The sequence below is a fragment of the Ictalurus punctatus genome, chromosome 20 (assembly GCF_001660625.3).
Source record: "Ictalurus punctatus breed USDA103 chromosome 20, Coco_2.0, whole genome shotgun sequence".
In the NCBI taxonomy this organism is placed as follows: Eukaryota; Metazoa; Chordata; class Actinopteri; order Siluriformes; family Ictaluridae; genus Ictalurus; species Ictalurus punctatus.
In genome coordinates this window covers 2,675,596-2,696,573 of record NC_030435.2, presented here as the reverse complement: position 1 = coordinate 2,696,573, position 20,978 = coordinate 2,675,596, and the positions used below count along the sequence as shown (strand labels likewise).

General features: G+C 41.8%; 1 protein-coding gene across 4 annotated transcripts in view; it reads left to right on the top strand.

Annotated features, from left to right (window-relative positions):
* Positions 1–19,812, top strand: part of rreb1b (ras responsive element binding protein 1b) — a 41,288-nt gene extending 21,476 nt beyond the window's left edge. For all 4 annotated transcript variants that reach the window (XM_017495651.3, XM_017495650.3, XM_017495654.3 and 1 more), the window contains 11 exons: positions 3,893–3,979; positions 4,062–4,309; positions 7,601–7,687; positions 8,138–8,301; positions 12,412–12,553; positions 12,755–12,897; positions 12,985–13,174; positions 13,274–15,848; positions 15,962–16,126; positions 16,233–16,982; positions 17,091–19,812. In XM_017495651.3, the coding sequence (XP_017351140.1) occupies positions 3,895–3,979; positions 4,062–4,309; positions 7,601–7,687; positions 8,138–8,301; positions 12,412–12,553; positions 12,755–12,897; positions 12,985–13,174; positions 13,274–15,848; positions 15,962–16,126; positions 16,233–16,982; positions 17,091–17,512 (4,971 nt within the window). In that variant the 5' untranslated portion in view covers positions 3,893–3,894 and the 3' untranslated portion in view covers positions 17,513–19,812. The remainder of the gene's footprint in view (positions 1–3,892; positions 3,980–4,061; positions 4,310–7,600; positions 7,688–8,137; positions 8,302–12,411; positions 12,554–12,754; positions 12,898–12,984; positions 13,175–13,273; positions 15,849–15,961; positions 16,127–16,232; positions 16,983–17,090) is intronic.
* The last annotated feature ends 1,166 nt before the right edge of the window (positions 19,813–20,978 follow it).

Genomic DNA, 20,978 nt, shown 5'->3' with positions numbered 1-20,978 from the left:
ACAGGTGGTTCCAAGTATGGGGAGGGGGGATCGCATGTAACCCATTTGGAAATGTTTTCGTGGACGATTTGTTAGTCGTATGGTCGCGGAGTCACGGCCTGTGCAGCAACGTGCGTTTATGTTGAGTAATGGATAAGGGTGGGGCAGCAGCGCATGTTAAAAAATAGACATGTAGTAGTGGCTTTGAATGTTTCTTTTCTTTTATTCTAAATCGAGGATGATTGTTGGTGGGGAGGGGACTCGGAGATAATCATAGCCTTCGGTAGCATGTGCACACAGGAGCAGAGAGCGAGAGAGAGCAGAAGCAGTAGCAGCAGTCTTCTCTCGACTTCTCTCTAAGCCACTTCCTGCTTTTGACTCTCAGCCCAACCCCCCTGCTGTTCCTCTCTCCAGCCCGTGAGCCGATTTCACTCAGCGAGACGCACACGGCCCGGCCCCTACATGTATTTGCGTCTCCTACATCTCCTTTCCTGTCTATCCTCCAGTCGTCTCTCACGTGACCATCTCTCTTACTGTCACGCTCTTCCTCAGCCTCTATTTTTCTGTCTCTCTCTCTCTCTCTCTCTCTCTCTCTCTCTGCCTCTGTCTCTTTAATTCTGTCTCTTTCCTCCGCTCTGTTCTTAGGAGTGCTTCATCTCTCGAACGTCTCTCTTTCTCAGTGGCCCCACCCTCCTCTCTCTGGGATGGGCCCCCCTCTTTCCCTCAGTCTGGCTGTTAGTATCAGTCTCCTGCAGCTGTTGCAGTCCTTTTGCGTTGACTGTTTTTCGTTTTAGACAACATGGTGCGGGCTGTTGATCGAAGGCTGCTCGAGTTGCTTTGATGCAACACGTTGTTCTTTTTTTTTTTTTTTTTTTTTTTTTTCCATGTGCAGTGCATTTTACGACTTCCTCAAATCTCAGAAAAGAAACCAGCTAACTCGAGATGAGGGGCAGCAATTCAAAGAAGTAGAGCTGACACACACAAAAAACCGTAGCATATCGCTTCGTTTCTAATGCTCGATCTGCCGTGCTTAAGGCCTTGGATTGATTGATTTTTATTTATTTATGTTTATGTGCATGGTTTCTAGTGCTGTGATGTAGCTCAGCCCAAGAGACTAATCTGTTCAACTCCACAACAAGACAATCTTGGGAAAATTATACACAAATAAGCACTAAATATCCGTCTTAGTGGGTCAAAATGCTTCGGCCGTGCTTCAGTTTGGTGATTTGTCCAGGATAATAAAAAGTCACGTCTAAATCTTGCGTAACTATTCGACGTTATCTTTTTAAAGAGAAATGAGCGCTGATCATTCAGTTGAATAAGTCAATTCCCACTCTATCAATTTGTGTGTATATATATATATATATTATGATTGAGACACATGCAGCAATCTAAGGGGTCCAAGCACAATTTGCAGACACGGCCTAATTTACATGTACTGCCATAGTGGCTCCTATTTATTTATATCTATTAGCTCTGGGAGATGTAACGGGATATCAGCAACGGCAAGTAAACGGCACTAATTCTTGAACGATGATTGCTTATCCTTATACGACGTGATCTAGATATTCCTAAACAAATAACATTGACATTTTATGTACTTGTAGTACAAATCGGAAAAGTAACAGCAGCTATCTATCCATCTATCTCTCTCTGTATCTGTGTATTTGTCGATTCGAACAGCGAAGGCAACGAGGAGCTTAAGTAAATCTCCATCCATCCATCCATCCATCTTCTACCGCATACTCCTTTTCAGGGTCACGGGGAAACCTGGAGTCTATCCCAGGGAGCATCGGGCACAAGGCGGGGTACACCCTGGACAGGGTGCCAGTCCATCGCAGGGCTTAAGTAAATTCGCCGTGAAGTAATTGTACACAAGAATAATAATAAGATGTAGGCCATGTTGTAAAAGCATATAGTTGTTATAAAATTCCGTACTAAATGTAGTAGCCCTGCTTTAAAGTTACACCCGGGGGTGGGTGGAGAGCTGAGGGGGCGGGGCAACGTAAACGAATATTGTCCGTGTTCAATGGTTTGGAAAAGCATAGGGCCTGTGTAATTATTTTTAGATGTCTTTGGTGCACATATTTTTTTTAAGGTGTCTATTTTATTGCCGTATCCGGCCAACAATGCCTCCATGACAATTTCTTTATTTATTTTATTTGCTTACAAGCGCAAACTATCTGGTACTGGCTCGAACATAAATTGAAGGAAAAACTGTAGTAGTTCGCTACAAAAGGGCAGGATCCAATATTTTGTTTTTGATAACATTTTTGTGTTTTTTTGTTTGTTTGTTTGTTTATTTTGGGGGGGGTTTTTTGCATCAGGAATAAATTCAAAATTCACATAAAGCAATAAATCGTATTACTCGAACTCCCCACGTCGCTACTTCAACAATAGGTTGTCTTTCCTACCCTCTTATACCCCACCCCCCCCCCCCCCCCACCCCCTCCCCTGGGGTTCTTTCTGGCACTAATTCCAGTTTCAAAACTAACATCGCTACCAATTTGCCAATAATAAAGTCGTGGAGCAGGTTCTGCGTATAGCTGAAATCCACACTGCATTCCTCCTTCTGTGTTGCTCAGTGGATGCTCAGTCTAGTAGCCACATATTGCTGTTTGGTAACACGAACACACACACACACACACACACACACACGTATGGCATGCGCTATAAGAGGAAGTTGAGAGATAAAACCCTTCCTGAGGTGTGCGGCTGCTCAGCTGAGCAGGCGCCTCTTGGGGGATCTCCTGATGTTTGCTGTTGCTCGTGTCTTTCCGAGCATCACCCCGTCACTCTGCAGCGTGTTAGAACGACCACGCGAACGATTAGCAAAACAGCCCGATTATGTATAAACCTACACATAGATTATATATAAACTTGTACAGTTCTAGATAAACCTCGACATACTTTGGCCTTACGTTGACGCGGTTGTAAACCGTACCAAGCTCAACACCGCTCTAACCATCAAAAGGGATGTGAAGGGTTCATCAGGAAGAGTTATAAAGAAATGTTAATGCACTTGTAAGTCATCCGGATGTCAGAATCGACTCGGTTGTCGTGCCAGATTTTGCCCGCACACTTCAGACATCAATTCTTGTATCTCGGGGAACTGTACATCGCTCTGTTACTCTCGTTTGTACCCTTAAGGTTGCTTCTTAAAAGTCCTTTTTTTCTTCTTCTTCTTCTTCTTTCTCATCAACTTCTCAGGTTTTCTCAAAATTTGCATTCTGGCCATTCTGACTGTTTTCATACGGGTTTTATTTCTTTATTTCTTTTAAATGCATGTAAAACAAACGTGATTAAATTCAAATCGTAGTACTCAAAATCGTATGTATTCGGTAATGATTTAATTTACTGTATGTATAAATTTAACAAGCGCTTTTTCTTTAAAACTAGACTTAAAACTCATTTGTGTTTCAATCCGCACACTTTTTCGTCCTTTATTTTAAATAAAAGATTTTGTTTTTGTTTCTCCGATTCTTTGGTATGAATATCGGACGCGTTTAACGGTCGTTTTGTGATATAAATAATAAATTCACAAAAAATCGGCTTTAAATGCGTATCGAGTGGAAGCCCCTATCACTTAGACTCAGGTTTTACTTCGTATACATCATCAGATCCATTTTAAATGAGAAAAATATCATTATATTGGGGGGCGGGCGCTCTGTATGAAGCTCTATATGAAACATTCAAAGGTTTACCGGGCAGGTCATATGAAGGAGGCATCACCTGCTGTTAAAATAATGGGCGCCTTTACTTTTTCCAACTCAGGAGACTGCTTTCTTCTTGTTTTTAAATCTGCTCTTTCCTCACACGCTGTCGAATGATCTTCCAAATAAACACTGCTCTTCGGTTTTTATTGTCTGTAGATGATCTGATCGGCGGTATATTTTTGTTTTGTTCTTCTCAGCCATGGAGAGCGCCTTACCTGAGAAGAGGTGTGATGAAGATGGCAAAGCCTCTCGGCAGCAAGAGGAGCTTTCCGCACCGATGGAAGGTACGACGTCACGGTGATTTTTTTTAATACGACGTAGCACTCCATTAAACCGTTCTGACCGCTAACGTGCGTGACTTTACAGACAAGTCGCAGGGTGAACCGGAGCATGCGGGAGTGCCGGGGAAGGAGAACGGAACTGAGGAAGAGCGAGAGAAGGAAGGAGCTGAGCAGGAGGACGAGGAAGATGGAGAGTCCTGTGCCAACTCTACAACACATACCGAATCGAACACCGGCCATATGAATGGGGACGCGGACACGGCTGCCTCGAACGCGTCCCCTAAAACCCCCGGCAGATCTCCCTCTGCTAATCGCACCGGCAGGAGGAACCAGGTACGTCGGGGTTTTTTTATACAACTGTTGTAGGTAAATCGGTCATGTCTTCAAAATGCATGCACTAATGCACTTCACTCTTATTCTGAGCTCACACTCGCAAGCTGCAATGCAACAGGTAATTATTTACTTCAATTAAAACTGTGGTCTCCTCTTTTTCTGGGTTTTATTACAAATTAAACAATAGATTTAAAAAAAATAAATAAAAAAAAAACTTTATTTGTATAAATGACGTATTTGGATGACGTACCCAGAAGACACAAAATTGGATTGCATGTTTATTTGAATTTTTCTTAATTTTTAAAAAAATATTTTATTTCATTATTTTTCTTTGACTTTTTTACTACAATTTTTGGATCATTTTTGTTTAACCTACTAATTTCCATTTTGTTATAATTTTTAAAAATGTATTTATTTTTTGTCTTTCGTTTTGAACAGTTTCGTGAAATGTATTACATTGTTTATTTATTGTCTTTCGTTTCAGACACTTTTGTTTGCACTTTATTTGTTTGTTAGTTTATTGTCTTTCGTTTCAGACACTTTTGTTTGAACTTTGTTTTAGTTTAATGTCTTTTGTTTGAACTTTCTTTGTTTGAACTTTGTTAGTTTATTGTCTTACATTTCACACACATTTGTTTGAACTTTCTTTATTTGCTTGTTAGTTTGTCTTTCGTTTCAGACACTTTTGTTTGCTCTTTATTTGTTTGTTAGTTTATTGTCTTTCGTTTCAGACACTTTTGTTTGAACTTTGTGTTTGTTTAATGTCTTTTGTTTGAACTTTCTTTGTTTGAACTTTGTTAGTTTATTGTCTTGCATTTCACACACTTTTGTTTGCACTTTATTTGTTTGTTAGTTTATTGTCTTACATTTCAGACACTTTTGTTTGAACTTTATTTATTTGCTTGTTAGTTTGTCTTTCGTTTCAGACACTTTTGTTTGCTCTTTATTTGTTTGTTAGTTTATTGTCTTACATTTCAGACACTTTTGTTTGAACTTTATTTATTTGCTTGTTAGTTTGTCTTTCGTTTCAGACACTTTTGTTTGCACTTTATTTGTTTGTTAGTTTATTGTCTTACATTTCAGACACTTTTGTTTGAACTTTATTTATTTGCTTGTTAGTTTGTCTTTCGTTTCAGACACTTTTGTTTGCTCTTTATTTGTTTATTAGTTTATTGTCTTTCGTTTCAGACACTTTTGTTTGAACTTTATTTGTTTATTAGTTTATTGTCTTTCGTTTCAGACACTTTTGTTTGGTGAGCTTCGTTTATTTGTCTGTTTGTCTGTTCAAATCGGTGCATTCATCAGCCTTGTACAAAAACTGAAGTGTGTCAGCCCAAGTTTGTTCCTGACGTCACTAAAGGAGCTGATGATATTTTTACAGTTGTATGCAAAAGTTTGCGCACCCCTGGCCATATCCCATATTTCGTTGAGTTTTGAGGTGAAAAGAAGAAAACACAACCTGTGCAGCAACCGATGAAGAAAAAATCCCGATCACATTCTCTGCACATTTTAATGCATGCTTACTTCATATTTGATGAAAAAGACCCTAAAGTAGTCATTCTTCTCTTTACACTTCAAAAATCAACAAAATCTGCAATTGGCGTAACGTCCTCGCCTGAAGCACGGTAAACAAATGATTAGTAAAGAACACATTCAGTAAGAGATAATGAACCATCGTACAGTGGCCCACGTGTTTTCTGGACATTAAATCACCCCAGAGGTGCTGCTGAGGGCAGGAGTTTACACCACTGAAACGAATGGCAGCAAATGGTGCTCTCTCAATCCCCCCTTTGTCAGCGACCGTGCACGTCTTACGCCTCCAATTAAAACGCTGAAACGCTCCTCTGTGCAGGAAAAAAACAGGTGTTTCAACCCCCTCCAGCCGTCATTCAGCAGCGCCGAGTGTGTTTCCATGCGTTTAGCTGCCTGTCCCACATGTTCTTGATGCTCGCTGCCAGCTGGAGCTGCTGCCTTCCTCGGGACACATGCAGAGGCCACTTGTGGTGCGCGCGTCCTTCCATAAGGACCCGAAGAACACAGCGGCTTTATCAGCACGGTCCTCTCGGCCTCGCTCTGCCTGCACCCCGGCTGTGTTACACCTCTCAGATTTCACACCAGGAGTTGCGCTTTCTCTCAGCACTTGGCTTTAAGAGGAATGTTGTTAAGACTCATTCTGAAGTTATGTGAAAATTGAAAGTCATTTTAAGGCCAGGATTTAGACTATTTTGAGTTTCTCCATCATCGGATGTGGCCAATAAGACGACAGTATTTGTCACAGTGTGTTTTTTTTTTGTTTTGTTTTGTTTTGTTTTTTTAACCGTATTATCAGCATCACAAAAACATCAACAATCGATTGCGTATTTCAATAAAAACAGTATTAGACCTTCTAAAAAAAAAAAAAGCACCGCTGTTAAATTAAAAGTATATAGTAAGGTTATATTCTTTAAAAAAAAAACGACAGATTATACTTTTTATCCGTTTATAGTGCTGCAAAACAAGTTAGCTGCTGTTCTCCTTTACATTATAGTAGCTGTAAACAGCCATTCAGTCACCAGCTTCTCTCTTTTATTTATTTATTTGTTTGTTTATTTATTTGTTTATTTATTTTTAAATAAAAAAGATCGAATAAAAAAAAAAAAATCGCAGTTCATCACGTTACCAAGAAAGCACGAAGCGTAAACTCGTCTGTCCCGAAGACTTTCCTATGGCGTGAAACGTTCTTCAAGAATTCAGCAGCACTGTGGTATAAATGAAACGCTTGGAGACGAGACGATTGTGGCAACGTCGTATTTTAAACGGTTCTTTTACTCCTGTTCGTTTTTTTAAATACCGAATTGAAAGCAGCACTGTATTCACAGCCTTTTAAATGCGGCACTTCTCGTTTAAAAAAAAAAAAAAAAAGGGGGGGACTGTGAAAACAAATAAATAAATACAATTCCAGCTGTCGTAATGGTTTCGCCGCATCATGCGTGATCTACGCCGAGAAATCTCGAGCTGTTTTAGAATCTCGTGAAAATTCGGACTATATCCTGTAAACGTTGTGTGCGGATAGTCGTACGTTCGATTCCACTTGAAGATGTAGACGGATGTGTAAAGCGCCGGTTGTTCAGATGTCGTCATTCAAGTGGTTTTTAGCTCAGAATGGTGCAATAAGACGCTCGTTTCCAGTCTCATGTCTGCGCTTCACAGGCCTCTGTCAGTCTGAGGCTTATGCAAGAGCAGCGCTCGAGTGTACCAGGTTGTCGTTGTGGCCGAGTGCTCTGTCTAAGATGGCTTTCCTCTGTGTTACAGGAAGTGAAAGATCGCTCGACCTTCATCTGCCCCCTGTGTGATAAGAACTGCCAGACGCAGCATCATCTCACTATGCATATACGACAGGTACGGAATCGAAGCCGGCGTTTTTATTTACGTCGTATTCCAGAAATCATCGAACACACTTGGAGGACAAAGTTTCGGTGTCAAAAAAAAAAAAATTTTAAAAAACGAGAAGAGGAGATTTCCGACACGTTGAAGTGAAAAATGTTTCGTCGCGGTACGACCGAAACGAACACCGCATGTCAAGTCGCGTCCAAAGGGTTACAGCACAGCTAAAGAACCTCCTCGTGAGAGTTAGAGTTGCACTAATCGTTATTTCATCTGTACTACTGAGAATAATCAGTCTAATCTAGACAGCAAGCTAGGATAGTTCGTTCAGCGATACTAGCAAGGACCGGGCAGAACATTACGATCATCACATGAGCCGTTTTTTTTGTTTGTTTGTTTGTTTGTTTGTTTTTGTTTTCCACATCTGGCTAACGCGTCTTTCTTTGTGTCCTGGCTCATCCTTAGCATAATACAGAGATCGGGGGGAACGACCACTCGTGCAGCATCTGTGGAAAGGCGTTGAGCTCGGCTAGTTCTCTGGATCGCCACATGCTGGTCCACAGCGGAGAGAGACCCTACAAGTGCTCAGTGTGTGGTCAGACTTTCACCACCAACGGAAACATGCACAGGTACCAAAGGCTAATAGATCTTTTGGATTTTTCGAATCCAAAGGTGTCATCTTGCTTGGAAAAATTCACAGTGGAGATTTTGGTCTGTTTATCAGAATTGCTTCTTGCTCAGCTCCAGCAATAGGTGTATTTACATTGAGATCACATGACGCGTTCATCGCACCCAGACCGACTCATTATGTGACTTCTAATGGCACCTGGAACTAATTTAGGGGTTTCTCATCAAGCTTTTCTCTTTATTCATTTGTAAATAATTTTGCAAACTATATTGATTTTCTCTTCAATCCAATATCACGGGGTGTCAATTTATTTTAGACCGATATTAGGATATAATCCATTTATACAGTTCGAGATGATCCATTTCAGTTCGAGATTACTTATCCATGGCACTGTAATAGACGATATCGTCAAAAACATATTTCTGAAAAGGTTCCGTCACAAGAACACTATATCAAAAACACGTCGTAATAGTTTGCCTCGATGTTTCTCGGAAATCGTTCCCAGTCATACAAAAACGAACGTTGGGAATACGTGCTAGCCGTCGACCCGCTGGCCGTTACACCGTCGCGGATGCAGTTCTTATGAGTGAACGTGGCCGACGCGTTTGATTGGCTTGCGTACAGCTTTTAAACAGTAGAAAATCGAAACGTGTCCGTCAGATTTGCTGCTAAATTAGAAGTAAAAGACTAATTGCTAATGCTAATACTATAACTAGCTACAACGTTACAAATGCTACCTGTCAGGTCATGCTACATTAGCTAGCTTTAATATAGTCACAGGAAGGAATTTTTCCAGCATCAAAAATCTCCCTTTTATCAAAACCGCCAAGAAAATAAGGCTTCTAGGTATAAGACTGAAATTCTTGCGCACTGTTTGGTGTTATGGATTGCCGCTTCAGAATGGCCGAAGTCCGATAAATGCAACCTTCCAAATTATACGCATTAGACGCATATTTTTTTGTCCAGATCATAATATTACGTGTGGTGTATATATTACAGAATGTTTCTAGAATGTCTTGGTAGTGTTTGGTCCCACTTTTTTTTAAAATTAATGTTAGAAACGAAGCTAGCTAACCAGTTTGCTAAAAGGCATTAGTTGCAGAAATTTTAAATAAATAAATAAATAAATAAATAAATCAGGACCGTAGTTATTTTTTTTTTTCACTTTTTTACGCCTTAATTGAATATATAGGTAAAACATGCTGCTTTTTTCCCCCTTCTACAGAGTAGAAGCACTTAGCGTTAGCTCTTTTCACGTTTGCTCTTTGCATGAGATTGCAAACAGAAAAACAGACGTGATGCACAGCAACACGTTGACATCACTGAAAGTGTCAGAGAATGAGCTGGTAAATATAACCTCTAAGCAAAACAACAAAAAAAAAACCCAACTAATTCACACAGATGAACTCATTCTAACGGTTGTAAAGTATCGTGAGCGTGTGTTGGCCAAACTGTCGCTTCTATAATGAGGTGTTAGAGGAGCAAAAGGTCTCTGTGATGTCTCTGCTGATGTGCGAACTCCATTTAGTTCTCCGGCTGTGTGTTGCATCAGGGCCTTAAGATAGAGATGTATGCACAAGCTTCTGTGTCTGTATGTGAGAGATAATTCTGTTTGCACGTTGCACTTCAGTGTGTGTTCGTGCCCGTTTTCATTTGTGGTGGCGCGGCTATGGGATGAGCATAGAGGCCCTCCTTGTGCAGTTGAGACATGCAGGCATTCCAGATGGGGGTGGGAGAAGAAAAGGAGTCTGAGTGTGTGTGTGTGTGTGTGTGTGTGAGTGAGAACGGGTGAGAAAGAGAAGAAGAAGCAAAAGGAGGGGGTGGGGTTTAGTAAAGAGATGTACTGAGTATCGTTTGGATGCTTTAGGCCACTCTGAGGCTGTTTTTGCGTCCCAGATGTGAGAAGGAAGTGCTGTGAAGGAGTGCAGGTCTTCATCTTTCGTGATCGATGACCTCACTGGTCGAAACGACTGTGGATAATCTGTTGTCATTGCGAAACACATGGCTGCAAGAAGGAAAACTTTTTTCTGTGCTCTACAGCACCCTCTGGCTGTCGAGTCCAGACATTGCAGGAGGAAAGTTCTGCAATTCTGCATCAAGTCATCTGAAACCCGGGCGCACTTTTTTTAACCCGTCGCTCTTCTGGCGTATGCTCATTGTTTGCTCAGTGTGTTCGCCGGCGTTCTTTGGTGACGAGTTTGTGAGTGAGGCCAGAGAGTTGCGACGTGAGATGGAACAGGATTCAGGCTGCCGGGGTTGGGTCCACATATGGACGGCCCCTCGCTCCATCTACTCTGCTATTAATATCCGTCCCAGGCTGCAGAATGTAAAACAAGCTTCCGAGCACTGCGCCTGCTGACATTTATCCTCTCTCTCCCGGTCAGGCATGTGTTCTCTCGCAGAGGTAGACACGCATTAGGCCTGTCAGATGTCGCCCAAAATGCCATTTAAATTTCCACTCCATAAAACGTCGGTCCGTGCATTCCAGTCGTTATCCTTCATATGAAGTGCTACGTGTGCACACGTGAACATCAGCTTTCGTTGCATGCGTTTTTGTTTCGACGTAGAGGGACGATCTATGGAGATTCGTCAGTTAGACTGTGAACGTTGGCCTTTCGAGACGATCGAGTGGTCTTGACGGGTGAAATCGATTGTTTAATATCACTGTATTACCTACACCGTTCCTGTCATCAGAGTATCGATACATTATACTGATTATATCATTTATATATACTGAAATATATCATTATTCGTCCTAAACCTGTTCACCATGCTCGATGAATCATGTCTCGAGTATATTTATCTTTACACAAAAAGTCCAAATCAAGTTAAAAAAAAATAATAATTCTAGTAATTCTGTAGCATTACACGCTAATGAACTCCAAAACAAGAGTCGTTAATTAAGGGATCTTTTTTTTATTATTATTCATTTTTATTTTTTTTTAAACCTCAGCTGCATCATGTAAAAGTCTTAGGGTGTGTAAATTTTTGCACGTATATTGCTTTATTTTGTAATTGTGGTCGTCAAAGTTGAATCATTTGGACCTGAATGTTAACAAATGAAATAAGCATGTTCATGAACACTTTATGTATGAACGTGTTCGGTGGAAAGCCTCATCATCCGGTGGAACACGATAGCGGTTTGGACGTCTGAACCGATCTACTCGCCTAATACTTTAATGGCGTTCCGATAACGCGCTTCGTCCCTTCTCGTCGACTTCGTCTCGATAACACGAGAAGGATGCCGAGCCTCCGTTTGCGTTCAGGAACCGTGCAGTCCGACATACCACAGAGTCGGGTTCTTTTAGTAACGCGCTGTTTAACCGACAGCTTCGGTTCATGAAGCATCGTGAGGCATATATCTGGTGGAACCTGAAAGGTGGGTTTGTTCCTGCAAACCGCTGTAGGGAGCGGGCGGCACACGTTGCAGCATGTCATAATGTGACTTTCCCTCGACTCGCTACCGTCTGACCCCTCGCAGAGAAAGCCCTCTGCTGTCAGCATGGAGATTGTACATTTCCTCGAGCTCACGCGGTTCACTGAACTCCACACTCATCAGCTCGTTAGCTATAGAGTCCTCAAAGCCTTCTAATTGTACACTCGGATGTTTCTCCAGAACCAGCAGTATGTCGATCTAGAACTATATCTTATTATAACATTTGCTAGCACATAAAGAGTGCACATTATGTAGCTATAATGTCTGGGTGTTTTTTCTTCTCTTAAACAGAATTTATGTGGGAATTGTCGGTCCATTCAGCTTATTTACCTTAGGACGGTGTTTTGGAAACATATTAAACATACTGGGTACTGAAAAGCACAAAGAATAAGAAAAATAATAGTGATACTTATTTCAATTCTGAAATATTGTCATTTAGTACAGGTTTTAGTCTTAAGTACCACAAGATGATCTTGTACTAGTAACCAAATAATCTGGCTTTGCTTGCTCGTTGTTATTTATCATTGGGGTGTTTTTTTTTTTGTTTGTTTTTGTTTTTTTTTTGTGGGGGGGGTTCACCCAATCATGTTTCAGTAAGATCATGTAGCCTTAATAGAACAAATGTTGGTGGATGCCAGTCATCTGATTTCGATAAGATCCTTTCGATTTCTATAGGCACATGAAAATTCATGACAAGGGCCCAAACGGTGTCCCAGCCTCGCGTCCCATTTCCCCAAGCAAGCGCCGCAAACCCCCCAAGAGGAAACTAAGTACAGAGGATGATGGAGAGAAAACCAATGAACCACCCAGTAAAAAGGTACGACGCCACAAACGGTCTTATTTTCTATTTGCGGTGGCTTGGATCCTACTTTTTAATACAAAAAAAAAAAAAAACAAACAAACGATAAAGCAGTACGTAACTGCAAATGTGGCTAACACTTTTAAATAAAGAAACATTAGTGAGGACCGAATTGGCGTAAATTCGATTTTGATTTTAATAGTCGATCTTTTATGTTAGGTATTTGTAGTGCACGAATCAGGGGAGCAGAGCCCTGCCAAGCGTGAAGAAGACCTGTTGCACTGTCCGATCTGCTTCAAGACATTCATCTGTAAATATGGTTTGGAGTCACACATGGAGACGCATCCTGACACTGCACTCAGGTAAGTACGAAAATAAATAATCATTCATATACAGGCATGCATTTACCTGGAACTATGTTAATGTTAAGATGGTCTTTCTTGTGCTAGGTGTAACCTGTGTTGTATCACTTTCCGTACCCATCGAGGTCTCCTTCGTCATAATTCCGTTATTCATAAGCAGCTGCCCACAGATCCCAACGGACGACCGTTTATCCAGAGCAACCCTTCGATACCCCTTGGCTTCAGCGATCTGTCCTTCATTGACTTTTCTTGCAGCAAGTTCCCCCAAATTGCACAGGTACAGGTTTGTGTGCACAAATACACAAACGATTGAAATGTTTACGTGTCCTGACTGGGGAAAAAAATAATAATAAATGTTCGAACTTCTTTTCTGCAGGTCTGGTGCGAGACAAATTTGCGACGTTGCGCTAGCAAATTCCATAGGTTTATTTGCGATGTATGCAACAAGGCCTTTCCTCTTCAAGTGTCTCTGGATCTCCACATAATCTCTCATAAAGACAATGACGCCGAAGCCCGGAAACAGGAAGATGACACTATTTCAGATACAGCCAAAGATTCTGGAGATTCCAAAGAGATTCCAAAGAGAGTTGGATCAGCACCGCAGGAGGCCAGCGTAAGTTTAAATGGGAAGAAAGATTTCATGGAGTGCCTTGGTCTTCAGCATTCTTCACTCGCTAAGCCTGAGCAGACTGCGGAGGAGAAACAGCAAGAAATTTTAGACAGCATTCGTTTTATTCGCGTTGAGCCCTCTGCAACAAATCTACCTCAAGAAACCAATAGTAATCTTGGCCTCTGTCTTCTAGATCCTCTCTCTCTTCAAGGCTTGAACAAGGGCAATGGTCTTAGCCTTCTTTCTCTGCAGCCGCTTCAGGGTGGTTTGGTTGTCCGGCCTGTCAGTCAAACAGGAGTAGAACTTGCTGACATCCAGCAAATCCTGAAGATGGCTGCCGCTATGCCATCTCAGATGACTTTGCCACTGCTCCCGAAAGGTCCAGAAAGTCCTCTGCAGGCAGAACCCAAACAAATGACTCCTCTCAAACCCAAGCCGCTGGTGACGCCTCGATCCAGCATGGGAACTTCCACACCACCTCCTCCTGTCATGAATGCCCAGCAAGCCTCTTCAGGTTGCATCAGCCCCAGCTTGCCACCCCCAACAGCCCAACTTCTTATTTCCAAACAGTCCCCAAACACCCCTTCTTCCTCGACGTCTTCCTCGCCTACAAATTGGGAGAACGCACATCTAGTAGGAGACGGCACAGGGGCAACAATCATGACTACTGGGGATATTAAGCAAGAAGATGTCCAAGGTAAAGAAAAGGATCTAAGAACCTCAGGTGGCAAAAAGATCTCAAAGACAGAATACCCGTGTCGGTTCTGTACACAGGTGTTCTCCTTCCCAGGAGGCCTCCAGGCTCATATGAGGGCTCATCACTATGGAGCTTCTCCATACAAGTGTAGCATTTGCACCTACACTGCTCCGGATAACGCCACGTTGATGCGGCATTTACGAACACACAGCGGTGAACGTCCTTATGTCTGCCGCCTTTGTCACTACCCTTTCACAGTCAAGGCCAACTGTGAGCGTCATTTGCGCAAGAAGCACATGAAAAACACTCGAAAAGAGATCGAGAAAAACATCGAGTACATTACCCCATCCTCGAGTGCAAGCGGTTTAGTCGGTGGTACGACACCAGACCTTGTGGATCCAGTTAATAACGGTAACACAGTTTGTCGCTACTGTGGAGAGGATCTGAAGACCTACAGAGCTCTACAGATTCATCTCCGAACTCTCAATGGCTGTCAGAGGAAACCATTTGAATGCCGCCAGTGCGGAGCAGCCTTTCTTGCAAAAAGGAATTGCATCCATCACTTGCTTAAGCAACACTCAGAAGTGCAAGAGAGGGAAATTGAAGATCATATAAACACTCTTGTACCTGTCACAGCTCCTTCTTCTGTCCAGACAAACTCTCCTGCCCAGTCTCAGTCAGGTAAACAGAACCTTAGTACCTTCTCTGAAGCTGCAGTTCAAGACCAGCCCTTGGATTTCTCCAGCAAAACTTTGAAAATTATTCATTCTGATATAAAACCAGAGGCAGCTTCTCCCTCTCTGTCAGAAGACTGCTCCATGGAGCCTATCGACCTGTCTATTCGCAAGGAACCGGAAGGAAAGAAAATAAAGACAGAACAAGTTGATACGACTTCAGTGTATAGCCAGGAGGTCAAAAAAGAGCTTCCTTCCCCAAGTACAGCCAGGTTTTTAGGAAAGGTCTCGGGTGTCCATGCATCCCTTCCAGCATCCATGCCTAGCCTTGCCTCTACTCTGGCAAGTGATATGACCAAGCCCCCCATACGCCTAAAGCCACTGTTGCCGAAGCCAGTTGCCGCCTCCAACACTTCAGAGATGCCACCTCTGGCCTCCATTGCCCAAATCATCTCCTCCGTGTCTGCTGCCCCAGTGCTGCTCAAAACAGGAATAAACTCTGAGAAAAGCGATGGCGCGATGGGTGGTGAAACACTAATTGATAAAAAGTGTTCCAACGGTGTTGCTAGTCCTGGGTCTTCTTTCAGTTGTCCTTCCCTTGATGCATCAAAAAGAAGAGGCAAGAAGAGGCCGTTCAAGGACGAGATCCGTGATTCTACACATGTATCCATCAGTGGGTTTGACTTGGAGTCTAGTGGAGAGTTACCAAGTGTGGAGAAAATGCTGGCCACTACTGATTCCAATAAATTTAGCTCCTTCTTACAGCTGAGGCAAATGGAGCCAGAAAAGGAGAAACAATCTGCGAGTGAGGAAGAGAAGGAAGGAAAGGAAGACAAAGAGAAGGTTCGACCACAAAGCAAAGGGAAGAAGAATGCGTACTCGAACTCGGTGCAGAAGATGAAATGTCCATACTGTCCTCGGGTGTTCCCTTGGACCAGCTCTTTACAGAGGCACATGCTAACACATACAGGTCAGTCGTGCTTTGGTGTGACTCCTTGACATAATAAACATTTTCTTAACCCCATATAGACCATTAGAAGCAGTGAAAAGTAAACAGTAATGATGTAATGATTTTTCTCTTAGGCCAAAAGCCGTTCCCTTGTCCTGAGTGTGATGCATTCTTCTCCACGAAGTCCAACTGCGAGCGCCACCTTCTTCGTAAGCATGGCATGTCCAATCGCAGCGCACTGCAGAAGACTGGGTCACACCCAAAAACCAAGGCCGACGAAGGGTCACAGGGAAGTACAGGTATGACCGCCACGACCCGTAAAAATTCTTGTGGGGATATGTAATTGGTTTAAAATTTGTACCAACTAATCCTTAACTGGTGCTCGTTTAACAATTTATTTTGTAGAGGGTGTTTCTGATGCTGAGCCTGCTGTTGTGGTAGATGCTGTTGATCCCAAAAAAGAGGACAAAACCACAACAAATGACATGGACTTGATAGAGCAGGCTAAAGACATAGCCACAGAATCACCAGAGTCAAGGAACGATCTAGAAAGCTCACAATCCGTTGAGAACGTTCACACGAACACGGACGACAGTGAGGACGATGATGACTCTCAGAGCAACAAGAGCCTTGATATGAACGTTGCCGGCAAACCAACAGAACTCAAACTCGCAGAAACGCAGCAAGAGCAGCCCAAGGCTGCAGAACCTGCAGTGGAACCAGAGGATCCACCATCAGAGGAATTTCCTCACACATGTAGTACCTGCAAAAAGACCTTCCGGCATGCGGCCACCCTCAGCCGGCACCAGAAGATTCATTTGCAGGCCAGTCAGAATGAAGATGCAGGAAGGAAAGGAAGAAATCAGCCTGCGGTATCCAGTCAATCTCTTGACACCAGCACCTCGCCAATAAAGGAAGCTGAGCAGGACACGGGTGCGGCTGAGAAAGAGGAGAGCAGCAGCGTTGTGGAAAGTGGTGCCGAGGACGAGGAGAAGGAAGGACAGAAAGAGGAAAGAAACGAAGAGGAAGAGGGTGGTTCTTCAGAGCTCGAATCACCAGGAGGTAGACCTGACAAGAGGAAGAAGATCTGCAATGTGTGCGGCAAACGTTTTTGGAGCCTACAAGACTTGACCAGACATATGCGTTCACATACTGGTAAGAATACTTAAGTCTGAATATATAACGTTGATTTTTATCCATTGTGTTGGGGATTTTGGGGAATTTTACTTTTTTTTGTGTGTTTTTTTTTTCCTTTATATTCAGGAGAAAGACCTTATCAGTGCCAAACATGTGACCGGACCTTCACTCTGAAACACAGCCTGGTGAGGCATCAGCGTATACACCAGAAAACCCCAGACGACCGAGGAGCAGATGAGGCTGATGGAGCAAGAGACGATAGTGCTATGGATGGGGAAGATCTACGGTGTTCTTCTGGAAGTGACAGTGAGACTGCTCCTGCCGAGAACGAGACGTCCAAGACTGAGAACGGCAAAAAAGCAGAGGAATCCCTAGAGATGGTGGTTGATCCTGGGGTCAAAGAAGAGGAAGCAGCCACGGCAGAAGCTTCCAGAGAAGTTCAAACGAACGAGCTTGATGAATTGTATACTAAGGCCCCAGAACCCAAAGATACAGCAGATCCCAGTCTGAAGGATGACTATGGAGCTGCAGACAAGCCCGTTGTCTGAGACTTGTCGATTCTGTTAATCCTGTGCCATACTTCCATGATCTTACACAAACACTAAAAGACGATGCGAGACGAATCGGACGTCTTCATGCAGACGTTGTAATGCATGCAAAATGCAAAACTGGAAACTTTCTCTCAATGCCTTAATGATTCTTTCGTTCCCCCAGAGATTTGGATCCACTGCACAGTATCATTTTTAATCAAATGTATATGATTGTGTGTTTTTTAATTAATTCTATAATCCTTATATCAGAATAAATTAGTGTTTTGTATGATAAATCGATGATTTATATTAGCACCATTATATGTATTATTCTTAAATCAATTCCACTTTGATTTTAGTCTTCTAGAGGAGTGCCTGAGAGTGTATCTCTCTGAACCTTTTTGTTCTGAATAGGCTTCGTTAGGTTTTGGAGGTGTCATTGGTTCACGCAGTGGCCTAGTATACTTTTGGTTATCAGTTTGCGTGATCATTGGTCAATGTTTTTTGGCAATATTTGCCAGTTTTTGTACATTTTTTTTTTCTTCTCTCAATGATAAACGATGCTCTCCAGCCCTGCGGTGTGTTGAACATAGAACGTAACTGGTGGTTGAGACAGCGCCCCCTGGTGGTTTGGGGTCTAAAGCCTGACATTCAGACACTGCCTTTAGGCAAAAGCTTGTATTATGTACGCTTGGTTTAAAAATTGGCAAGGATGGAAGAGTTTCCAAATAAGAATACAAATCCGTATGATCTGCTTTCATCGTGTTCGATGCACTTGATGGATCCAGTGGACGTTTTGGTCCACTTTCTATTTCAGACTTGAGCACGATTGAACTCGAGCCAGGGTTATTACACACGATGCATCAGACAGAAGTGTGCTTCGCAGTACACATTGCATTTAATCCCAATGTGAATCAGAGTCTATTGTATGTTTTAGCGCAGTGATGTTTGTGCTGTGGGTTTTATACTTGAAATCGCCCTGCTGTTTGCCTCGACTTATACAACTGTGCTGTTCACACTGCCTTCTACCTTTTCATACTCGTCTCTTTAGTACCTCTGCAGTTAGCAAATCTAACCTCGTAAACCTCTAATTAGCTGAATGAAGTTTATCTTTAAGACTCAGATGATCAACAACGAAATGCTGCATTTCGGAGCCAAAAACTATGCAACCGACATGTGCTGATAATCGGTTTTACAACATATCGCAAAATTGGTATTTGGGCAGCACTTAAGAATAGGATTTCTAATGCTGCCTGGGGAGGAAAAAAAAAAAAGCTTAATTTCATTTTCGACACAATATCCGCACATGCCTTCCAAATGAACAGTAACACAATTCAAGAGTATCGATCAAGTCAGTCTTTAAACTTTAACCCTTCAAAGGCCAAACTGTTCACGTACAGTACAGGGTTGGATTTGAATTTGCGGAAAAACAAATCATTTTTCTACTATGGTGTGTTTTGAGAAATGTGTGCGCTTGCTTGTAGTGTATAGTGTGTATGCGCAGGTCTGTCAAAGATAAGGAGAACACACTGAATATTTTATGTATTTATTGATATGAGTGATCGGAGCTAAGGTGGACTCCCGTTTGAACGCCGAGGAGAATCGGAAACAATGACTGTAGCGCTGAACAATCTTGAAGTTCTTTATATTATATCACTTATTTTATGTCTATGATTATGACGCCGTGAGCTATTTGCCATAGATTGTTTTATTAATGTCTTTTTTTTTTGTTTGTTTTTGTTTGTCTGTTTGCTTGCATTAATTCAGTTAAATTAAATCAGCCCCCACAGATACACACGTGCATTAACGAAATATATAATTATTATTATTATTGAAGCCCGAGCTTGAATTAGAAGTAGAGTAGTGAATTAAATTTTTTTTTTTTTTTTTGCATGTCTAATTAAAATGGGTGGTTACTAATTCTTCTTTTTCTCAGGGGCTTTTCAAGATATGCATACTTAAATCATCTGTTTTGTGGGGGGGGAAATCTCATTTCTGCAGCGAGCTAGAGCGATCACTACAGTTAAAGCATATGCATATGAATGTGAATTCACCTCAATGTTCATCATCATCATCCTCGTCTTCAGTAATTCTGCATGTTTCACCGATTTGTGTTGATCACTGTAAAAACAAACGCATTTGTTAAAGGGATTGCACAAGTTTGTCTCATGTTCGGTTTTAGAAAGGTTCTCTTGTTGAATTTTTTTTTCCTTTTTTTTTTTTTTTTTTTTTTTCCTTTCTGTACATGAGTACTCAAACCTATTTGAAATCATTCAAGCAATAAATATACACTAAGAAAGAGTGAGAAATTAAACGGAGCTCTGTTTTTTGTTTTGTTTTGTTTAGGTTTTTTTTATTCGTTAAGCTTGGTATGGTTTGTCAGAGGGATGTGAATTTTCATCTATATGCACCGTAGAATTAAAAATCTTTTGGTTACAGACTAACAGCACAACACGAAAGTGCATGTCATGACGATATGTGCCACACAGAAAAGCAGGAATTTTGTCAGGATGACAATATTGTACCAGGTGTGTATATATACATGCTGGATAAGCAAATACACTTACGCAATTATTAAGGGTAGATCACAGGGTCTTATTGGTAACCTGTGACTTGTTTAAGTCACGTTTTTTATGACTGAGGGTGGTTAAATGTGCCTTTAAGGAGTCAGCTGGCAATTATTGTGGCAATAATCTGTGTTTTAAGTAAGAAATAAAACGACGTGGTGGTATGATGCAACCGGACGTGACGGGAAGTCCCTGTTCCCAACCTAAAGTTGATAATTTTCCTTTTTAACCTATTAAAGTGCTGTTCTATAACCAATCCCCCCCCCCCCCCCCCCCAATCTCTCACTCAGTTTACACAACTGAACGTTCTGTCGTAATGTAGAGTAACATCTTTACCATTGTTGCACGGCACTGACGCTGGGGACTCCTATACAGTGCATGCTAATAAGCGTGTCCTGACGTTACCCTATCCAAAATTATGGATGTTTTTGAAAAAATTAGAGCAGGACTATTAATATCAGAGCTGTTCTTGGGGGGTATAATTGCAATTAAATTGACCTAATGGATTCCTTTCCTGCTGAAAAAAACAAAACAATAGAAACCCTCATAGAATGTGGTTATAGAATAGTCATAATGGGATTTGTATTGGGTTTAATGGAAACTGTAATGGTCCCTCTGAGTCTCTACTGGTAATCTAATACCTTCTATTGGTGGCATGTTCTGTCTAGTGGAAACCATTAAGAACCTACATCCTAAAACTTAATGGTTATACTGGGAATTGTATTGATTTTGATGGAACCTATAATGGTTCTTGTGATTCTCTACTGGTAATTTAATACAACCTACTAAGTAATGGAAACCATTTGGTCATGGTTTTAACGGTTAACAGCTGATCGTATTTAGTGGAACCCATTAGAATTTCTGTGATTGTTTCTACTGGGGTTTTTTTTTTTTTTTTAGCAGGACTGCAGTGAGTA